Source organism: Quercus lobata, chromosome 1 (genome assembly GCF_001633185.2).
Source record: "Quercus lobata isolate SW786 chromosome 1, ValleyOak3.0 Primary Assembly, whole genome shotgun sequence".
In the NCBI taxonomy this organism is placed as follows: Eukaryota; Viridiplantae; Streptophyta; class Magnoliopsida; order Fagales; family Fagaceae; genus Quercus; species Quercus lobata.
Genome location: NC_044904.1, coordinates 27,757,482 through 27,778,493, shown reverse-complemented (window position 1 = coordinate 27,778,493; position 21,012 = coordinate 27,757,482). Strand labels below are relative to the sequence as shown.

The 21,012-nt window shown below is 37.6% G+C and overlaps 1 protein-coding gene and 2 pseudogenes across 1 annotated transcript; 1 reads left to right on the top strand and 2 right to left on the bottom strand.

Annotated features, from left to right (window-relative positions):
• Positions 1 to 3,754: 3,754 nt before the first annotated feature.
• Positions 3,755 to 8,050, bottom strand: LOC115985497 (annotated as a pseudogene).
• A 394-nt stretch (positions 8,051 to 8,444) lies between these two features.
• Positions 8,445 to 11,731, bottom strand: LOC115951871 (annotated as a pseudogene).
• Positions 11,732 to 16,728: 4,997 nt separating this feature from the next.
• LOC115951861 lies at positions 16,729 to 17,775 on the top strand. The gene has a single exon (XM_031068995.1). The coding sequence runs from the start codon at positions 16,729 to 16,731 to the stop codon at positions 17,773 to 17,775; it is 1,047 nt and encodes a 348-aa protein (XP_030924855.1).
• The last annotated feature ends 3,237 nt before the right edge of the window (positions 17,776 to 21,012 follow it).

The following is a 21,012-nucleotide window of genomic DNA, read 5'->3' as shown; positions in this document are numbered from 1 at the left end:
TCCGCTCCCAGTGCCCTCTTAACGACGGCACCTCTCTTTGTTGTAGCTTACCCCCATTATATATATATATATATATATATATATACATATATATTATATAATTAATAAATTTTTTTAAATAACCAGTTCTTCCTATCCTATATAAAAGTCAATTAGTTCACACAAATCCTAATAAATTACTATTGTTATTTAGTAATTAGTATTGTTTGCCTTTAAGGAGTTACATTGATACTAATCTTTAGGTTTTTTTAATATATTAATATTTTTTTCTACTCAATTTAATAATAAAAAAAAATAAAAATTTGTCAAACCCATGGGTTCAACCCGACCCAACTGATCCATGTGGGTTGGGTTGGGTTGGGTTCAATTTTTTTTTACCCACCATCGTGGGTTGGGTAAAAAAACCCGACCCAACCCGACCCATGCACACTATAAATTACGTGTGAGTCGTTGGCAGAGTTAGGGAGGGGTTGGGGTGCTATGGTCCCCCTCACTTTTCAACTTTTCCATTTATAATATTAATAAAATGCGGGAAAAAAAGGTTTATGAAAATTAACTTACCGCCCCCCTAGGATTTTGAGATTAGAAAAAATCCAAAAAACAAATCAAATTGAAACAAACCAATGAAATACAAAAATTTGGCCTATTCTTGGGCATATACTCCTTCAAAAATCAAAGGACCAAAAATCTATGACAAATTCCCAAATTTAACTCCATACAAAAAACCCAAATCAACAATATAAGGAAAAAGAATCCCTTTCAAATTATGATTCCTCTAGGATGAGGACTCATCCAAATACCAAAAAGAAAAACTATTTCTTATTGGAAAAAAAAAAAAAAATTCCCTTATGCCTTTGCCATTGTCTCCACGCCACAATGTTTCGAAACTTTGCCTCCACAAGTCACTATGGTGGTGTGCAAGAAAAGTGGCAAGGTGTTCGATGTCCCTTTCGTAGATGGAGCGGGGACAAGGCAAGCCTAAAAAAAAGGCTCACACAAACAATTTTGAAATAAGTCCCAATAAAAAGAGTATTGCAAATGGTGTTAGACCATGATGAGGTGTGAGGTTCCCATGGATGGGATGTGTGGAGTTTACACGTGGTTCCCATAGATAATGTGCAAAAGAAGGAAAAGCCCATAAGTACGGGAGAGTAAGGAAGATTACCATGTTCACTTACCCATGGTTGAGTAAAGGGTTCGACTATGTGTGTGTTGGTGACTTCCATAGTTATGCAAGAAAGACTCCCATATTCATCTCATCCATTTTTAAGTAAACAGAACGTTATTGGTGATGGTAATGCATGACAAACAAAACAATGATGGAATTTAGCTAGCCCAATCTAAGATGATTTCTTGAATTTCACATGCAAAATTTAGTTGGACTAGGTGAATTATTAGGCCAATGCTAATCCTCTAATTGGATTGTGGTTTAAACTTAACATTTAGCAAACAAAACAAGGACAGAATTACATAATCGCTTACCCCCCACAAAAAATGTTTAATAGTGACAAGTAACTTATATTTATTATTTATGAAAATTAAAAATTCTAAGAGTTCCCAACACCCCCCCCCCAAAAAAAAAAAAAACTAGTCTTTTAAGGCACTAAAAGAACTTTAAAATAAAGAGTAATATCTCATTAAAAAAATATGATATGATTACTAATATATTATACCAGTTTTATATAATCTCCACTCAAAATCATAATTTTTGTGAAACTTAATAATACATGATAATTCTTTAGAGGTCTTTATACAATTATATTTAAGACATGCAACTAAAGAAAATTCAATCTCAAATTCAAAAAAAAAAAAAAAAAAAAATCCCTTACGCCTTTGCCATTGTCTCCACGCCACAATGTTTCGAAACTTTGCCTCCACAAGTTACTATGGTGGTGTGCAAGAAAAGTGGCAAGGTGTTCAATGTCCCTTTCGTAGATGGAGCGGGGACAAGGCAAGCCTAAAAAAAGGCTCACACAAACAATCTTGAAATAAGTCCCAATAAAAAGAGTATTGTCAATGGTGTTAGACCTCGATGAGGTGTGAGGTTCCCATGGATGGGATGTGTAGAGTTTACACGTGGTTCCCATAGATAATGTGCAAAAGAAGGAAAAGCCCATAAGCATGGGAGAGCGAGGAAGATTACCATGTTCACTTACCCATGGTTGAGTAAAGGGTTGTACTATGCGTGTGTTGGTGACTTCCATAGTTATGCAAGAAAGACTCCCATATTCGCCCCATCCATATTTAAGTAAACAGAATGTTATTGGTGATGGTAATGCATGACAAACGAAACAATGATGGAATTTAGCTAGCCCAATCTAAGATGATTTCTTGAATTTCACATGCAAAATTTAGTTGGACTAGATCAATTATTAGGCCAATGCTAATCCACTAATTGGATTGTGGTTTAAACTTAACATTTAACCAACAAAATAAGGACAGAATTACATAATCCCTTAGCCCCCTCAAAAAATATTTAATAGTGACAAGTAACTTATATTTATTATTTATCAAAATTAAAAATTCTAAGAGGTCCCCTCCCACCCACCCCCCCCTCCCCCCCCCCCCCAAAAAAAAAAAAAAAAAAAAAAAACCTAGTCTTTTAAGGGCTTAAAAGAACTTTAAAATAAAGAGTAATATCTCATTAAAAAAATGATATGATTACTTATATATTATACCAATTTTATATAATCTCCACTCAAAATTGTAATTTTTGTGAAACTTAATAATACATGATAATTCTTTAGAGGTCTTTATACAATTATATTTAAGACTAACTAAAGAAAATTCAATGTCAAATTCCAAAAAAATAAAAACTTAATTGGCATGAGTAGTAAAATGTTTTGTGAGTTTTAGGCATTGTTATATGTATTTAATATGCTTAATTTTCTAATTTTCTTTTGTAATCAAAATTTTACTTGTTCGATGTTATTTTGTTAATATTTGGAATAAGAAAAGAGTGTAAAATCCCATGAAACATCAATTGAGAATTTCCCAAAAACAAAAAAAAAAAACAAAAAAAAAAAAAAAACAAAGATATCGAAGATCTTGTATATTAAAAGATTGATTGGAATAATACTTTTCTAAAATGATTCTTGATCTGTGAAAATGAAATAAATTTTCGATGTACAAATTCAAATGTTTTAGAGGCTAAAAGTAATTATTTCATAACACGTGAATAAAGATAAAAATATATTACAAATACCCAATACATGCCAATTTGAATTCAAAGTTTTATATTATAAATTCTAATTACTGAATAAGATAAAACTAATTCAGTTAGATGAAAGCAAAATACAAAAACTTAGTCCATATAAATTGAGATCAACAATGAATTCTCAATTTTATATGGAATATAGTATAAAAAATCTAAGAAATTGAATCAAGAATTTCCCTGAAATATTGGTTTAGTCATCTTTTGCAAAGTATGAAAATTTTTATTAAACACAAGTATACCTACATGTATATGTCTATATATGCGTGTGAGAGTGAGATTTTGAAATTCATTCAATTGCATTTTAGGACCACAGCTCCACAAAAGAAGTTCTTGGTTTTGTCCTTGCTAATGAAGCGAAGCCCAAACCTGAAGGATATACAGACTTAGTGCCTATTTGGTTTAGTGTTTTTTTCTTTCAAAAATATCAATTACAAGGAGCGGAACTAAACTCACCTTAAGACACGATGTTAGAGGACCCTTGGAAATTCACAAAACCACATGGAAGGAAAGCTTTGCGATTTATCCTCTTTTTTTTTTTTTCTCCCATTGGCAGGATAATTAGATCTGGAGGGTTACAAATTTACCTCTCACCCTCATCCAGTTCACAATGGATGGAATTTAAAATGCCACTTTTACAGTAGAGAACATATGGAAATGTCTCATTTAAAAATCATAAGGAGATTGATGTTTATTGTCAGTCATGTTTTGGGAGGAAGCCACTCACTGCCACCCCTCCATCCACACAAATAATCTGCATGGTTATGTAAGAGGATGCAGGTAGGCAAAGGAATACCACAAGGGACGAAACCTCCTTTGGCTCTCCAGGGCGTCCAAGAGGAGTTCTTGCATTTACCGATTTCGAAAATTGCTAGTCATTGAGAGCCTGCAATAGTAACGAGAAGTCACATAAAGGACTTATTTCATATCATGTAAATGAATACAGAATTATTTTTAACTTAGTGAGCTGTCCAAGTCTAAGCAACATCCCAACTTCAAAAAATGTTTTTGAGAATTAAAGCCTAGGAGTTCCATCTCTATTTCAGGTGTAAATGTCGTGCACCATTGTGTGCACGCACACGCGCATGCACGCCCACACGTTTCTGTTATCTTTTAACTCTACATATGACTCGCATGTGGCCCAAATAAATAGAACATGATAAAAATTAACACACAGAACAGTGAAAAACACATTCATTGAATGCACAAGCATGGTGAAAGGGTGCTACAGCCTCACAGCTTCAACCAAGGGGGTTCTGATAAACCAAGGTGCTACACAATTACTCCTAATATTGTCTTTGGCTCACTCACATGCCAAATCTTTAGTTAGTTGGTTTATTGCTCCTGCATAGAGAGAAAAAAAGAGACTAGAGTCAGAATTTAAAAGTTTACAAATCCATAAGGTTTGAATAATATGCACATTGTTTTAACAGATCAAATCGAAAAATAAAAATTTAAATTACAAGTATATTACCTTTACTTGCACCATAAATAGATCCAACATTTAGTGCCACCACCCCAGCAATAGAAGAAATACAAACAATGCTTCCTACTACTGATGCTTTCAAAAGAGGATGTGCCAGCTGGCATAAATGGTAAGCAGATTCAAGATTGGTAGTCATAACTGTAGAGAATTCTTCAGCTGTGTAATCTACAGTCGTTTTCCAGATGTTTGTCCCCACATTGTTTATCTAGGATAAAAAATTTAGTAAGAACAGGATTTTAAAGGTTCACAAGAAGGAAAGCCATTCCAAGAGTAGCTGTGAACATTTCTATAAGAAACATTGGTATGAGAAACTCCTTTGGAGGATTCACAAATATGAAAGTTTTCTAAATTTAATTTATGCAACTAGCTAAGCAAAAAACTATCCTGCTCCTGGGTTCAGGCTACCAGAATTAGGATGTAAAGAATGATTGAAGATATGCATTTGCAATTTGTTCATACCAAAACCGTGGATGGTCCTTTTTTCTTCTCAAACTAAAAACAATGATATTGATGGTATAGTAAATGCTTTTATTTTATTGGTAAGTTACGCACAATCCCAATGACTAAGTATTGAACCCATAACCTTACCCTCCACCTAGCACTTGCAAAGGGAGAATGAAAGTTCAAATAGTGTGTAAAACACCCTTGAACGTTTAGACCCCCAATTACAAAATAACCAATTCAAGTTTTATGTCAAACAACTAGTGTGCGGAAAATAAACAAAAACTATAAAACAGAATTGGTAAACAATCTAAACCAATTAAAATCACATTTACAGCAGAAAATAAAAGGCAAAGATTAAGGAAAGAGAGATGCAAATACAAGGACAACACAACGATGTGTTATCGAAGAGGAAACCGAAGCCCTCGGCGTAAAATCTCTCTGCCGCCCTTCAAGCGGTCAATAATCCACTAGAAAATGTAGTTGGGATACATGAACAGCAATAGACCCTCCAAGCCTAATCTACCCGACGTACCTAAGCCCTCCAAGCTTCTTACTCCAACGAGGTTGCACCGAATCTTTTTCTTTTCTAGCTTACCGGATTCCGCTATAATCCATAGCATCTTCCAATGCTTCCCAAAGCTCCAAAAACACTCAACACTCTAAATGGGTGTGGGTAGTGTTTGGATAGAAATCTCCTCTCAATAGGTATTACAATGAGAGAGGGAATGAGAAGAAACTACAAAGATTTCTCTCTAAGAATGAGTAGCTCTCTCTAATTGGGTGGGTGTTTTGAAGAAACCTCTCTTAGGGTTTTTCTTTCTGAATAGCTACACATATTTTGTGGGAATAAGGGGTATTTATACTGATGTGAGAATGGAATGCGAAGAGTCAGTTTTTCCAAAACAGAGCTGGCTGGCGACTTAGCCTTACGACTTAACTAAGTCGCGAGTTCAAGCCGCAAGCTAACTGAATGGCCAGTCTGGATTTTTGTCTTGTAGTGCTCCAGTTGGCATGACTGTTCAGCTCCCCTGCATGCTCTGCACGTGTGCAACTTTTGGTGGCTTGCAAGCCGCGAGCCTCTTACGAGATTCAGCCGCGAGTCCCTGCTTCACTGCACAGTCTTTAGCATTTTTTCACACTCTCTCACACACTACCCTTACATGATTCCCACCTAAATACAAGGTTTCTAAGTGCTGTATTACAAGCAAATTTGTCATGGAATAAAGCCAACACATGGTTGATTAAATTCAACCTTACAGAGGAGCTACCAATTGAGCTAGAGCTCATTGGCGATGGCATAGTGGAGGTTGGTTAAACAATTATTTATAAATATGATGCTCAAAATACACAGCCATATACAAGCTACAAATTTGGGGAAGCCCAAAAAACATGACATGGAACAATTACCTTAGTAAATACATAAATGTCACACGCAGCGCACTAGGCTCCCACCTTTACGAGGTCTAAGGAGGTCAATGGTAGGTAACTTTACCCCCAATTTTAGCAAGAACATGACAGAGGAAACTACAATTCGATGCTAATTCACATTAGACTCTGCTATGTTCTAATGTGGCAAGTGATGATTTTGATGTCCTAACTATCTTTAAATTTTGTTATAGATAAGCTCAATTTTATTGTTTTTTTTTTTTGGTGGGTGAATATTGGGTTTTATTTCACCTAAAATGCTGCACAGTTCAAGCTAGAAAGCTACAGGAAAAAAGTTTCCAATCTTTCAGAAAGTAACTTCCTTATGATCCACAACTACATCTCTTCAACCAATTCCAAGAATTATCTACTCCCTAAACCTCATTTCCAATTAAAATCTTTGAAAATCGGTATAGATAAGCTCAATTTATTGGTTTTTTTTTTGGGGGCTGAATATTGGGTTTTTATTGTACATAAGAGGCTGCTAAGTCCAAGCTAGAAAGATACAGGAAAAGGATTTCTCATCTTTCAGAAAAGTAACTTCATTATGATCTGGGAATCCCTCCCTATAACCATTAATTATCTACTCACTTTAAATTCCTCAAGTCTGGCAATTCGTTTGTTTCAAAAATGATTTGTTTTCTTGCGTTGTTGCAACTCTGAAAATGATCCAAATAACATTTTATGTCATTTACCTCGCACAGAAAATTATTATTATTTCATTTAGGCACAGTTGTGATGGAGGTGGTGGGGATGGTAGAAGAGGTGGTGCAACAATGAGGGTAGTGGCAGAGGTGTCAGCAGCGACAGTGTGATGGCAATGGTAGTGGTGATGCTAGTGTTGGTCCCACAAAGGAATGGAATAGGAGAGGGTACAATGGAATGGCAGAAAAATAAAAGACATTTAACAATATCTAGAACCTATTTTCTGTTGCAATCCCATTTGTGTCTATCACGGTTATCCAGAATGATTTCACTTAATGAATTCCATCGATAACCTCACTTCTATTCCAGTCCCACAACAGCAGCAATGATTCATTGTTACATTACAATCTTGTGATGCTAAAATTGCTATGTAGAATGCAATGAATTAAACTAAACACATCAAAAATAAATAAATAAATAAACTGAACTGAATTGAGACTTACAAGTATATTAAGTCTCCTGCTAAACACTGACGATACTATGTCCATCAGCTTGACTCGTTTACCATGACACATCACATCACAAACTAAACCTGTGACTTGGAAACCCTTTATCTCCCAATCATGTAAGCATGCATTGAGATAGGCTTCATTCCTTGAGCATGTATGTACTTTCGCACCTAGCCCTGCCAATTCCTCCACAACAGCATGCGTGAGACAATTACAAAACATTGCAATAAGCCTTTACTAGTTTTTATAACTCTGTAGCCACCGGCCCCATAGAGGCAGAATCCTTCAAAAACAAACATCCATGAAGCAATTAACTAGAGAAAGGGAGTCAGAGAGAGAGAGAGAGAGAGAGAGAGACCCGATTCCTTGTGTTCAACCAGTAACAAGAGCAGTCATTCCCAGAAGTGACCATCTATCATCTCTGCACCTATTAATCTTTCGTTGATCTATTGATTTCAATGTACTTCCAGTAGCTCAAATGAGTTATAGAGTAATGATTACAATGTTTTCTCCCCCTCCATTGATTATACCAAAGAAATTCAACCCAGTGCAATTACTCAAAAAAAAAAAAAAAAAAAAAAAAAAAAAAAAAAACAAGAAGTTAGATAAAAACAATAAATATAAAAGTTTTAGCATAAGCCAAAAAAAGGTCAGAAGGAGTTAGCTAGGTATATATTAATTTAAATTGTTGATGTACCTTCCCTCCAAGCATTTCAATTGATTGTTAACTTAGAAAGTGCATATATATAATCTTCTTTATAGTAATACAAACAAAATAAATAAATAAATAAAATTCTTCAACTAGCCGATCTGATGTTACAATTTCTTCTCTCTTGTGAGTTCGAATCACTTCGTAATTACAAAAATATTGCAGTAAAACAACTGGGAAAGGTCAAAGAGTAATATAGCAGCTAGAAGGACAAAAAAAAAAAAAAAAAAAAAAAAAAAAAAAAAAAAAAAAAAAAAACACCCTACTAAATATACAAAGAACAATAATTAGGAAGGAAAAAAAAAGTTCAATTGCAGCACTCCAAAAGACAATCAAGGGAATGCCAAGGTTATGTCATTTATAGTGGAGGTTAGACTGAATGGGGTCAAAGAATAGCAAGAGCAGATGAGGAATATGGCTAAGTTGCCACGTCTAATCATGTCTAGGTAGAAACCATTTACACACAGCCCTCCGTCAACACAAACAATCTGCCCATTGAAGTAGGATGGTGTAGGTAAGCAAAGGAATGCCACAAGAGAAGAGACCTCCTTTGGATCTCCAAGACACTGAAGAGGAGTTCGAGAATACACCTCTTCTAGGTATTCTTTGTTGCTGAGCACCTACAACAAAAAAAGACTCAAGGTCAACTTTGATTGTTTTACTAAACTGGACTTGAGCCTTTAAAGTTCCAGACATCAATTAGTGCAAGTACTAGTGTTTTAAACTTTGAACTTACTAAGGTGCAGATGCTGTGCATATGATGACAGAGAAGCTTAAGTATTGAACATAATTTTAAAATGTGGAGACTAACGGTGCAATTTCTGTTTGGTAACCTAGAACTTTAACACAAAAGAGCCTAGGCAGCAAATCTAATAAGAAATGCTTCTTTTCAATTATATTTTACTCCCCTTAAATGATTGTAGTTAGGGGGGGTGTTTGAGTCGGTGATGGCTGTGGGAGTGTGGGGGATAACTTCCATGGAGAAATTAAGGCAACGGCCCTTGCCAACATGGTGTTGCACACGATTAATGGTCACATAACAATCTGAAGTTACGTGCTCCACCATTGAGGTTCTGATGTACCAAGGTGCAACTGCATTACTTCTTATATTGTCTTTCGCCCACTCACAAGCCAAAGTTTTAGTAAGTTGATTAATTGCTCCTGGAATCACAAATATACAAAATTTCTTTATAAACTTCTTGAGTTTAAAATTAATAGGAACCTGGATACATTCATCTGATAGGTAAATTACCTTTGGTAGCTCCCTGAACAGACATAGACTTCAGTGAAACAAAACCCAATACAGAGGAGGTGAATACAATGCTTCCCACTCCTGATGCTTTGAGAGGTGGATAAGCAAGTTGAGAAATATGGAAAACAGATTCAAAATTGGTTGCCATGAGAGTAGAAAATTCTGCAGCTGTGAAATCCACTACCGATTTTCGTATGTTTCTCTCGACAATATTTATCTACGGATCAAAAACAAGCCAGTCTTCCAGTTCAATAAACAGGAAAAGCAGTTCAAAACTTCAAATTATAACATGTTAAAACTCAAAATGAGAACATAAACAGATACAATACATAACATTTTGAATCCCAATAAGGGAAACACAAAATTCAATGTTTTTGTATGTAAAAAATGAGGAAATGAAGAAGCTTACGAGGATGTTGAGCTTCCTATCAAACAAAGTGGACACAGTGCTCATAAGCTCCTCTCTCTCACACGTAACAGACTGACCCAGTAACCCCAAAACCCAAATTATCCCGTTCACTCAGACACCCATCAAGCTCACTCTCATTCCGACAGCGCGTGTGCACTCTGGCTCCAAACCCCACCAATTCCTCCACAATAGCATGCCTAAAAGGTAGAAAAAACAAAACCCAATTCCCAGTTCACAATATAATTAATTTCTTGATTCTCACAAACCAAAGAGGAAAAGAAAATAAATTCCAAGACTTCTTTTTATCTATGTATGTAAAAATATGTAACCGATTCCGCAAGTGCCACCAGTGACGAAAGGTGGGGTATGAAAAGAATGGAGAGGGTTGGTTTAGGAGATTAGACTTTTCAGAGAGAGTAGAAGAAGAGTGAAGGTGGAATGAGAGTGAGACATTCCAGCAGCGGCCAACCCAGTTCCAAGCAGGCAGCAGTGTAAAAAGTCCGACGGGTAAAGTTTAGGCAGCAGTGTTCAATTCTTATTACAAGAAGACTGTAAAGAAGGAATCGTATGACCTAAAACTCTAAGCTTGAGATTTGAAGGATGACGTAGTCTGGCATGCCAAAGATAGGAAAATAAAGAACTTGCAAAGGTTATTGTAGAGAAAGGAAGAAATGTAGCATTGAACTTGTGATTGATCAAGCAATTAGCAAATGAAGAAGGAGAAATGTGTTGGAGAATATCACACTGTAACAAGTACAAGCCATCAACAGCCTTGCCCACCCCAATTGTTTTCCAAGATAAAAGGTCCTAGATAAAACAATAAGTGGAGAGGAAAACAAGACAATAAGGTTGAGATAGTGTGAGAGTACTAACAAATAAAAAGTTAAAGCTAAAGGAAGGAACAGAAAGAACATTAGTGAGAGTGAGTGAAGAAGAAAGAACAACAATGCCAATGTGAGTAACTTGGGTTGATTCCCCATTAGGCAATTGAACCAAGGACTGCATAGTAGCAGTAATTGAAGTCAACAAATCAACTGAACAAACAAAATGGTCAGTAGCTCCAGTATCCAACACCCAAGTCCATTTATCATAAGACCTTCTATTGACCACTCGTGCAGAGAAAACACTATGAGATAAGTCAATACTTGGCATTGGAACACTAGCAGAAGCAGAAGATGATGCTATACTAGCCATTAAAGCATCTTTGACTGGAGTTGAAGCTGCAAGAGATGAAGTTGAAGCTCCAAATAAAGCAAGAAGTTGTTGACATTGTTCAGGAGTAAAAGCAGAATTTTGGTGATGCACTAGAGAAGCAATTGAAAAAGCAATAGGCAAGACATCTGAACAGACTTAATGAGCCATAGAGGGGTTGTTCTTGAACTTAAACTTTGGTCGAAATCCATAATTTTTATAACATTTATCCACTGTATGACCAGTCTTGCCACAATAGGTACAAGTTGGTCTCTCTTTCCCTTTGCCACCAGAATTACCAAGATTTGTACCAAGATGTTCATTGGACAATTTAGCAACTAAAACAGTGGAATCAACCTTAGCAACAGAGGCATTAGGCACTGATCTTTGTGTCTCTTCTTGAATTAACAAGGAGTAAACCTTACTAAGAGATGGAATAGGATCCATAAGCAAGACTTGAGATCTAACTTGGGAGAAAGAATCATTCAATTCCATTAAAAATTTCATCACAGACTCTCTTACTTGCAAATCAGTAAGCCTTTTGTTAATATTGCAGATACATTTACCACAAGTACATGAAGGAAATGGACTAAGGTTTTGCAATTAATCCCAAAAAACCTTCAACTGAGTAAAGAAATCAGTGACAGACATCTTACCATGATGAAGCTCTGCAATATCCTTTTGAAGATTGAAAACTCTAGGTCCATTAGTTTGAGCAAAACGATTCTTCAAGTCATTCCAAATTTCCAAGGCAGTGTCTTCATAAATGATACTTGCTTGAAGCTTTGGTGAAACTGAATTGGTTAGCCATGTGCCAACCATGTTGTCACACCTTATCCAAGCTTGCACATTCAAAGGAGTAGAAACCAATGGTGATGAGAGAGTCAAAGTGCCATCAATGAACCCTAATTTATTCTTGGTGAGTAAAGCTTTTCTCACCGCACAAGCCCAAGTTGCATAATTTTCTCCACTTATCAAAGGCTGTGTGACAAGAACCAGACTTGAATTTTCTGCGTGATACAAGAACAGAGGGTCATCCATTGGAGAATCTTATGAAGAAGAAGATGGATTCACAGATGTAGAAACATCTATAGAACCATTTGCATTCATAGCAGAAGCCATAGATGGCAAATGAAGAAATTTCCCAAGAACAGATTTTTCTCAAGAACAGAGAGAGATTTTCTCGGGAAAATTGAGAAATTGAAACTGAAAGAAAATGCAAAACCCTACAGGAATTTGGGAATTTTCTCTGATACCATATCACAAAATCAAAGGGATGAAAAACTGTGTATTCTCATTAATTAGCAAGAGTGATTACAGAAACTACATTTATAAAAGTGTGTATAGGTGTGAAAGCAAAATAACTATCTAATAGAACTAACAACCAATCACACGTGCTAGCAACAGGAATAACAAACTCTTTCACATGTTATCACTTAAGTGAACATCTAATTAACACTAAGCTACATGCAGTATAGAGATTATGTTACAATGTCGTTTGTCTATGCTTTGATATTGGTTGATTTGTGTTGTGACTACTGCTATAGCTTCTGATCTTGCTAGCATCTTCCCTGCTCTTGCTACTGATCTTGCTAGCCTCATCTGAACTCTGATATTGGACGGCCCATATTTGCATTCTCATCACATAATATAATAAAATTGATGTTAATGGTGGATTGAATTGAAAGTGATGTTCCACTTATATGTTTGGCCACTTGTATTCTAATTCTATGTCCCTTTCGCATTGCATGTAGGTGGAACAAATATATAAGTGGTAGGTTCTAAGTGATACACACACACACTAGTATTATTTTTGTGCGATGCAGGGCTTGATGAAGATTCATATGTAAGCTAAGTTTTTAAAAATAATTAAAAATAAATTATTAAATAAATAGTAATAATAAATTATAAAATAAGTAAATAATTTTAATAAAAAATTACATTTAGTTCTAATTTTTTAGAGTTTAGATCTGTGTTTATCTATTTTTATATTTTAAAATTATTTTTGTGCTTTGTGTTAATTTCTTAATAGATGTGGCATGAGTTTGATTATTCCTATTGTTTGTTTATTTAGAGCCCTGAACACTCAGATTATTTAACCTAATTAATTAACCAAGTTGTTACTTAGGTTTATTATTTAGATCTAGGTTAAACACAAACAATTATATCTCTAAGTGCAGAAAAGTAAATAAGACAAGTAATATAATGGTCCTGGAAAACCAATGAAACAGTCTAGTTTCAAGGTAAAAAACATGGGAAGGATTTAACCTAAACAATCCAAAAGGCAAAAAATTCACTATACAAAATGAAAGTTTTACAACAGATTTTCCCCTAAATCTAATGCTACCTTGTGTAGTACTTACGCGACCACACGCAAAGAATGTGTTGCGCACAAACACCCCCGTTTGTGACTTTGAGATTCCACTCAAAGTTTTAGATCATAAGCAGTAGTTGATCTTGTATGCAGCAACTTATCTCCACTAGTTCTTATGATTGGATCTTCTTTCCTGCAGATGCTTGTTGAGTTAGAAGGTTACAAAATCTCTCAGATCTCACAGGAGTAACTCATAAGACTTCACAAGACTTTTGAAAAGGGAATTACAATTTTCCTTTTATACCTAGTAGTGTTGGACATAAACCCTAAACGTTTTGCGGGCCTTTGGGCTTTATTTAAAATCTACAAAAAATGCATCTCAACCAGTCGAACCTGTCTCTTGATCGGTCGAGCCTTGTAGTTTTTGAATTCTTCTTTCTGTGGCTTGATTGTTTTTGAATCTTGACTTAAATCAACTTGAGCAATGTCTAAAGCTATTATAAGACTTATATCTTAAAGTAGAAATGTTTTTGTACTTGATTTTCCAACATACATAAAATTAGAATCTAAACATTTATTCCTAAATATTTAAAACTTAACAATCTCCCCATTTGGCAATCCGTAACATACATACACATGAATTGCTCAAATTCAAGAAGTAACTCAATACAAGTTGTTGCCCTACAACGATTCATTAAGCTGGGCCTCATTTCGAGAGCTTGTATGCACGGTAGCCCCTAGGTCTGCCAAGTCCTCAACAACATACCTGATCACAACATGTATAGTTGTAATTTACTAGTAAATTATTATTAAAAGAATTTCACAGATCAAAAGTAAAAGCAGAATGATATATTTCATTGCAAAACAATATTTCCTAACATAGAATGATTATAACAACAATAGAGTGTGTAAATGATTTCCTTCTATAGAACAACCACCAAAAGAGTTTTTTTTTTTTTGATGAAAAAGTAAAAAGAATTTTTGGAGTTAAGAGAGGGGGGGGAGGAGGACACCATGCTTCCTTTGAGGTTTTTTGAAATGACATTTTCTCAAACATTTGTAGTATAAATGACACTTCCCCTAGCTCAAGGATGGTGTCATTTACCCATTGAAAATCACAGATTAGATTAGTTTGCAGATTTTAAAGTCAAGCCTATCGTCCAAGCTACTAGGATTCCCTGCCATTTATTCTGCACTATAAAAGAGACTCTATAGAACATAAAAAACAAAGAGAGAGAAGTGTCTCATGTGCCTCCTATTCTGTATCTAGGGTTTATATACCCAAAACACTCTCGTACCTTCTATCAGTGTTATTCTTTGAAGGAACTTAAGATCCAGTGTTATAGAAGTTGTTGTCTCATACCAGCCATCAAAGGTGTTGGAGATCTAAACGTTCAAGGGTGGTTTTGGAGTCATGGACTAGATGTTCACATTTGAAACACATCCATATCAAAGACATCTGTAAATCTTAGAGTTAAGTTGGGTAATTGTAGTTAAGTTTACAAAGAATAGGGTTATTTAGTCTGTAAATTTCTATTTGATGGTGGATGTGTTCACCTTTACTATGTAACTAATTTATTTCATAGGTTTTCCTAAGTCACCATATCTGTGTGTTATGTTATTTCTACTGCTTTTACTATTTTGTGCAATATTGGTAATTGTTTAATTAACCATGGCTTTTATAATAGATGTAATAATCAATTTTAGTCTTAAAACTGGTTAATTACTGTTTTTGACAGAGTCTAAGCCCAACAACCAGAAACAAGGATGAGTATTAGGAAGAGAAATAACCCGATTCCTTTGGTTGCACTAGTAACAATTCTTATCAAGGGACCCTGGTTCATCGGGGAACATTTTCTCTCCATTAGACCTTGGGAGGCTAACTTCAGGCCTGAGGAAGACAACATTGCTTCGGTAGCAGTCTGGGTTAGGCTTCCATGCCTACCCATTGAGTACTACGACGTCGAAGTGCTCAAGGAGATTGGTCAAGCGATTGGTACGGTGCTTCGGATAGATACTCACACAGCAACCGAAGCTCGGGGCAGATATGCTAGGTTGTGTGTTCAGATTGATATCAATAAACCATTGATTTATACGGTATTGATTGGTAAGTTCCAGCAATCGGTGGTCTATGAGGGAATAGGAAAGCTATGTTTTTCATGTGGCCGCATTGGTCACCGGCGAGAAAATTGTTGCTACACTATCAAACCCCAACCTCCGAGCAATCCTGACGAAGCAGAAAACTCACGCTCTTTGGATGGGGAGGTTCGTACTCATGAGCCCACAACGGACACTGAGCGAGAGCGAGAGCGAGATGTACCTGCTCCTGCAGACGCCATTCCCACTACTGAAACTGGTACGTTGCTCGTACCTGACCATTCGCAAGCAGACAATTATGGCCCATGGCTTGTTGTTACACGTAAGAAGCATGCTAACAGATTTCCCAAGCGTCCCAGTGGCAACACGTCTCCTAAAGCTATTCCTCTGGACTCGACCCAAATTCCTTATCCGGCTGGCACTAGTCTAGAGGGGGCCCATTCTAAAGACAGTAAAAGAAAGTCCTCTGGGCTTGAATCTCCTCCAAAAATTCTGCCTTTCTCTATTGGGCCTCCTAAACTTTCTTTCCAAGGACCCAACCTGAATCCCAAACGCAACCATAAGGGTAAGAAGGATATTTTAAGTGCTGGAATCTTACCTTTACCCAAGTTTGACGTTCCATCAGATCAGTCTCCGTCTCCAAACTTCTCTGCAATTCGTCCTTGCACTTCTAGCTCTGCTCCTTTTGATGGGTCTTTCAAATCCAAGAGTGATATTCCAAGGGATGATAGTGGTGTTCAACAATTGGTTCATGATGGGAAGCTCGTGGTGGTCTCTCATTCTAATCAACCAAGAGCGCCGGGAAATGAAAGCCGCACGGTGGAAGAGTGTGCCGCAGCTATCTCCAATGCCGCTCTTATGCGAATTAGACCCAAGGCCGGAGCTGATGGAAAGGAGGTTTCCAAGATGCCTTCTGCTCTTGAGCTTCATCAAGATCGCCCAGGTCTCCCATCTGACCGTATGGACTTTGAGGAAGGAGGTGAGGTTCATACCCCTTCTAGATGATTTCTTTCCCTCCTTTTTATCAGTTATTATGAATATAGTTATCTGGAACTGTAGGGGGGCATTGAAGCCTTCCTTTCAAAAACACGTTAGAGATTTGGCTGCTCAGCATGATCCGGCTATTTTTGTTGTGATGGAAACCCACACTGGAGGTGATAGAGCCAAAGAAATTATTGAGAGGCTTCCCTTTCAAGGAGCTATCCACACTGATACCATAGGTCTTATTGGTGGCCTGTGGCTTCTTTGGGACCCTGACAGGGTAGAGATCACCAACCTGGCTAGCACAGAGCAAGAAATTCATGTCCTAGTTAAGGTGAGATCTTCTAATCTTAGTTGGTTTTTTACGGCTATTTATGCTAGTCCTAGACTTAGAGAAAGACATTTTCTCTGGAATAATTTATCTACTATAGCTAATACCCATAATTTGCCTTGGTTAATGGCTGGTGACTTTAATGAATTACTCTCTACTAATGACAAGTTAGGTGGTAGACCCCTTATACCCTCTAGGGTCAGTGCCTTTAAAGAATGTCTTGACTTCTGCAACATGGCTGATCTCGGCTTCCAAGGTCCGAGATTCACATGGACTAATAAAAATGATTTAAGCTCTCTCATTCAGGAAAGACTTGATAGGTTTTTCGCCAACCCTGATTGGTGTTTGACGTATCCAGAGGCCCAAGTTTCGCATCTTGCGAGGTGCCTCTCGGATCATTGCCCAATTCTTCTTGAGCTTCATCCCCAAAACACCTTTAGGTTGCCCAGACCTTTTCGGTTCCAGAGTTTCTGGCTTTCGGATTCCTCCTTTTCGAATATTGTTCGTAATGCTTGGGCTAATCAGTCCAATCTTGTCCAAGCAACTACTACCTTTGTGAGAGAAGCCCAAGTCTGGAACAGGGAGCACTTTGGGAATATTCTTGTTAAGAAGAAAAGATTGCTGGCTAGATTATTGGGCATTCAGAAAGCTTTGGCAACCAGCCCAAATTTGTTTCTTGTCAATCTGGACAAACAGCTTCAAGGAGAGCTTAACAAGGGGTTGAATAATGAAGAAGAATTATGGGCGATGAAATCCCGCATCAATTAGATGATCTAGGGTGATCGGAATACTTCCTTCTACCATGTTTCCACCCTTATTAGAAGAAAGCATAATAAAATCCTTAGTATCAAAGACGGCTAAGGAGAGTGGATTTTTGAGCAACCAGCAGTTATGGACTTCATTCAGAATCACTTCCGGAATCTTTTCTCTTCGGAAATGCTCTTTTCTTCCAGGCAGGCTACTTTCACTCATGCTGAGGCTCCTCGCCTCTCTATTTCAGATGTCCAAACTTTATCTCTCCCGGTTCTGGACGATGAAATTAAAAATGCCCTCTGGTCTCTTAAACCCTTCAAATCCCCCGGGCCTAATGGCATCCATGCTGGTTTCTACTGGAGATTTTGGCTACTTGTCAAGGATTCTGTAACAAATGAGATTAAGAAAGTTTTTAGGGAGAGGAAAGTTCCTGCCTATCTGAACCAGACTCATATCGCCCTTATCCCAAAGATCAAAGGTCCTGAAACCATCGGAAACTACCGCCCTATATCCCTCTGTAACTCAGTTTATAAGATCCTCTCCAAAATTATTGTCACAAGGATTAGACTGCACTTGGACAAGCTGGTGTCTCCTTTTCAAACAGCCTTCGTTCCTGGGCATAAGGGCATTGATAATGCCATTATTGCACAGGAGATTATTCATACTGTTGGAAGGAAAAGTGGGAAAGTAGGGAACATGGTCATCAAAATTGACCTTGAGAAAGCTTATGATAAACTCGAATGGTCTTTTATTCGAGATGTTCTCCATGCAGCAAACTTCCCCTTAGAGATGATTCAGTTGATTATGAGCTGTGTCTCATCATCCACAGCTTCCATCTTAGTCAATGGTGGAGCCCTTGATCCTTTTCTTCCCTCAAGAGGAATCCGTCAAGGTGATCCTCTGTCTCCTTATTTTTTCATCCTTTGCATGGAAGTTTTAGGCAGAATTATTGAGGAAAAATGCTCTCAAAAGACTTGGACCCCTCTCAAAGCCTCTTCTAGTGGTCCAACCTTTTCTCACTTGTTTTTTGCTGATGATTTGCTTCTTTTTGCAAGAGCTAATGAGGAAAATTGTGGTAGTGTGAGAGAGGCTATTGAGGAATTTTGTTCGCTGTTTGGGCAGAGAGTTAATTTTTCTAAATCCAAAGTTTTCTTCTCCCCCAATGTTAACCAGGAGCAGAGAGGTCGTCTTAGCAATATCCTTGGGTTTCGCTCCACTTCTAATCTTGGCAGTTATTTGGGGTTTCCCCTCAGACATGCGGGATCTTCGAACCAAGATCTGAATTTTGTTTTGAGCCGTGTTGAGCAGAAGCTAGCTGGGTGGAAGTCTAACCTTTTGTCCTTTGCTGGTCGCCAGGTTCTTATCCAAGCTTCCATTAGCTCGATCCCTTCTTATATTATGCAATCTATTCTTCTCCCTTCTAGAATTCTTGACAAATTGGATAAATATAGCCGGAATTTCCTTTGGGGCTCCTCGGACTCAAAGAGGAAAATGCACTGGGTGGGGTGGGATAAAGTCACTAAATCTAAAGCTGAAGGTGGCCTTGGTCTTCAAACGGCAAAGGGTAGAAATATGGCCTATCTCTCCAAGTTAAACTGGAGATTTCATGAGGAGAGTGATGCTCTCTGGTCCCAAGTCCTAAGAAAGAAATATTTATCTCGTAGAAGACTCTCCTCTAGTAATGTGAACTCCCTTCCTAGCTCTCGTACCTGGAAGGCTCTTTATAAAGGCAGTGATATTTTCAAGGAAGGTACTAGATGGAGTTTGGGTCGAGACAATAACATTAGCTTCTGGTTTGACAGGTGGACCTCTGAAGGTCCGATAAGGGGTCTTATCCATGGTCCTCTCACTAGGGAAGAGGAGGAACTGAGAGTTGGAGATATAGCTTCGGAGTTTGGATGGAATTGGTGCAAAATTTCTATGGAGCTGCCTGCAAAGACTTATATGGAAATCAAGGCCATGCCTCATTCTCGTGTTTCAGAAGAGAAGGATAAACTCATATGGGCTGCTACCTTTAATGGGGAATTCAATCTTGCTAGTGCTTATAAGATTGCTTCAAATCAGGTGGATTTTGTCCCTGCTTTTAATGGTTGTTGGATTTGGAAATTAAACATTCTGCCTAAAATCCAGACTTTCATCTGGATGTGCTTACACAGAAGTATTGCAACTTGGGAATGTCTTGCCAAAAGGGGTATTCCGATTAACTCTTCCTGCCCCCTCTGCCACCAATCTTCAGAATCAATCCTTCATCTTCTTCGGGATTGCCCTGCAATTTCTACTATTTGGCATAATCTAAATCCTCTTGGCCTTGCTTCTACCTTCTTCTCTCAAGACTTACAAACTTGGCTTGAATCCAACTGCAGAACCGGGTCTAAGGTCTGCTCCTTCTCTATTCCGTGGCATATTCTTTTTTCTTTTGGTATTTGGTCTATTTGGAATCACCGAAACAAGGTTATCTTCCAAAACCGTACTCCCTCTTCTTCCCTGCATCAGGAAGTCCTCCAAAGGGCTATGGAATTTTTCTTTTGTGCCCAAGGTAACAGCCTTCATAAGCCGAAGTTGACCAAGTTGATTAGATGGGAAAGACCCTATAGGGGTTGGTATAAGTTGAACACGGACGGTTCTGCAGTTGGGAATCCTGGGGTTGCTGGGGGAGGCGGCGTGCTTAGGGATGATGCAGGTGTGTGGGTTAAAGGCTTTGCCAGACAAATTGGTCTTACTACCAGCTTTTTAGCAGAACTTTGGGCTCTTAGGGATGGCCTTGTCATGTGTTCAGAGCAGCATATTAATGCTCTAGAAATAGACTTGGATGCCAAAGTCATCGCTGATCTGATGAATGACTCAGGGTCTTCCTCTGCTTCCAATTCCGCTATAGTGGCTGATTGCAGGCTTTTGATCTCCCTTTTTCCTCAAGTCAAAGTGAAGCACTGCTATCGAGAATCAAACTCAGTTGCAGATGCTCTTAACCGTCAAGGATCCAAGCTTGCCTCTGATTTTTTGTATTTCTCTTCCCCTCCCCCCTGGTTGTTTAACTGTTATGTTTCAGACCTCTATGGTCTCTTTCATTCCAGGCTTTGTCCTGGCCCAGTTGTATCTGCTTCTCTTTTTTAGTTTAATGCATTCTCCAGTTTACCAAAAAAAAAAAAAAAAAACAGTGGTCATTCCTTGTAGGGACCACGTGCATTCTCTGTTATTAAGTTCTGCCCTTTTCATTTCTCTCTCTTTATCACTACAATGCTTGCTGTAAGTTGT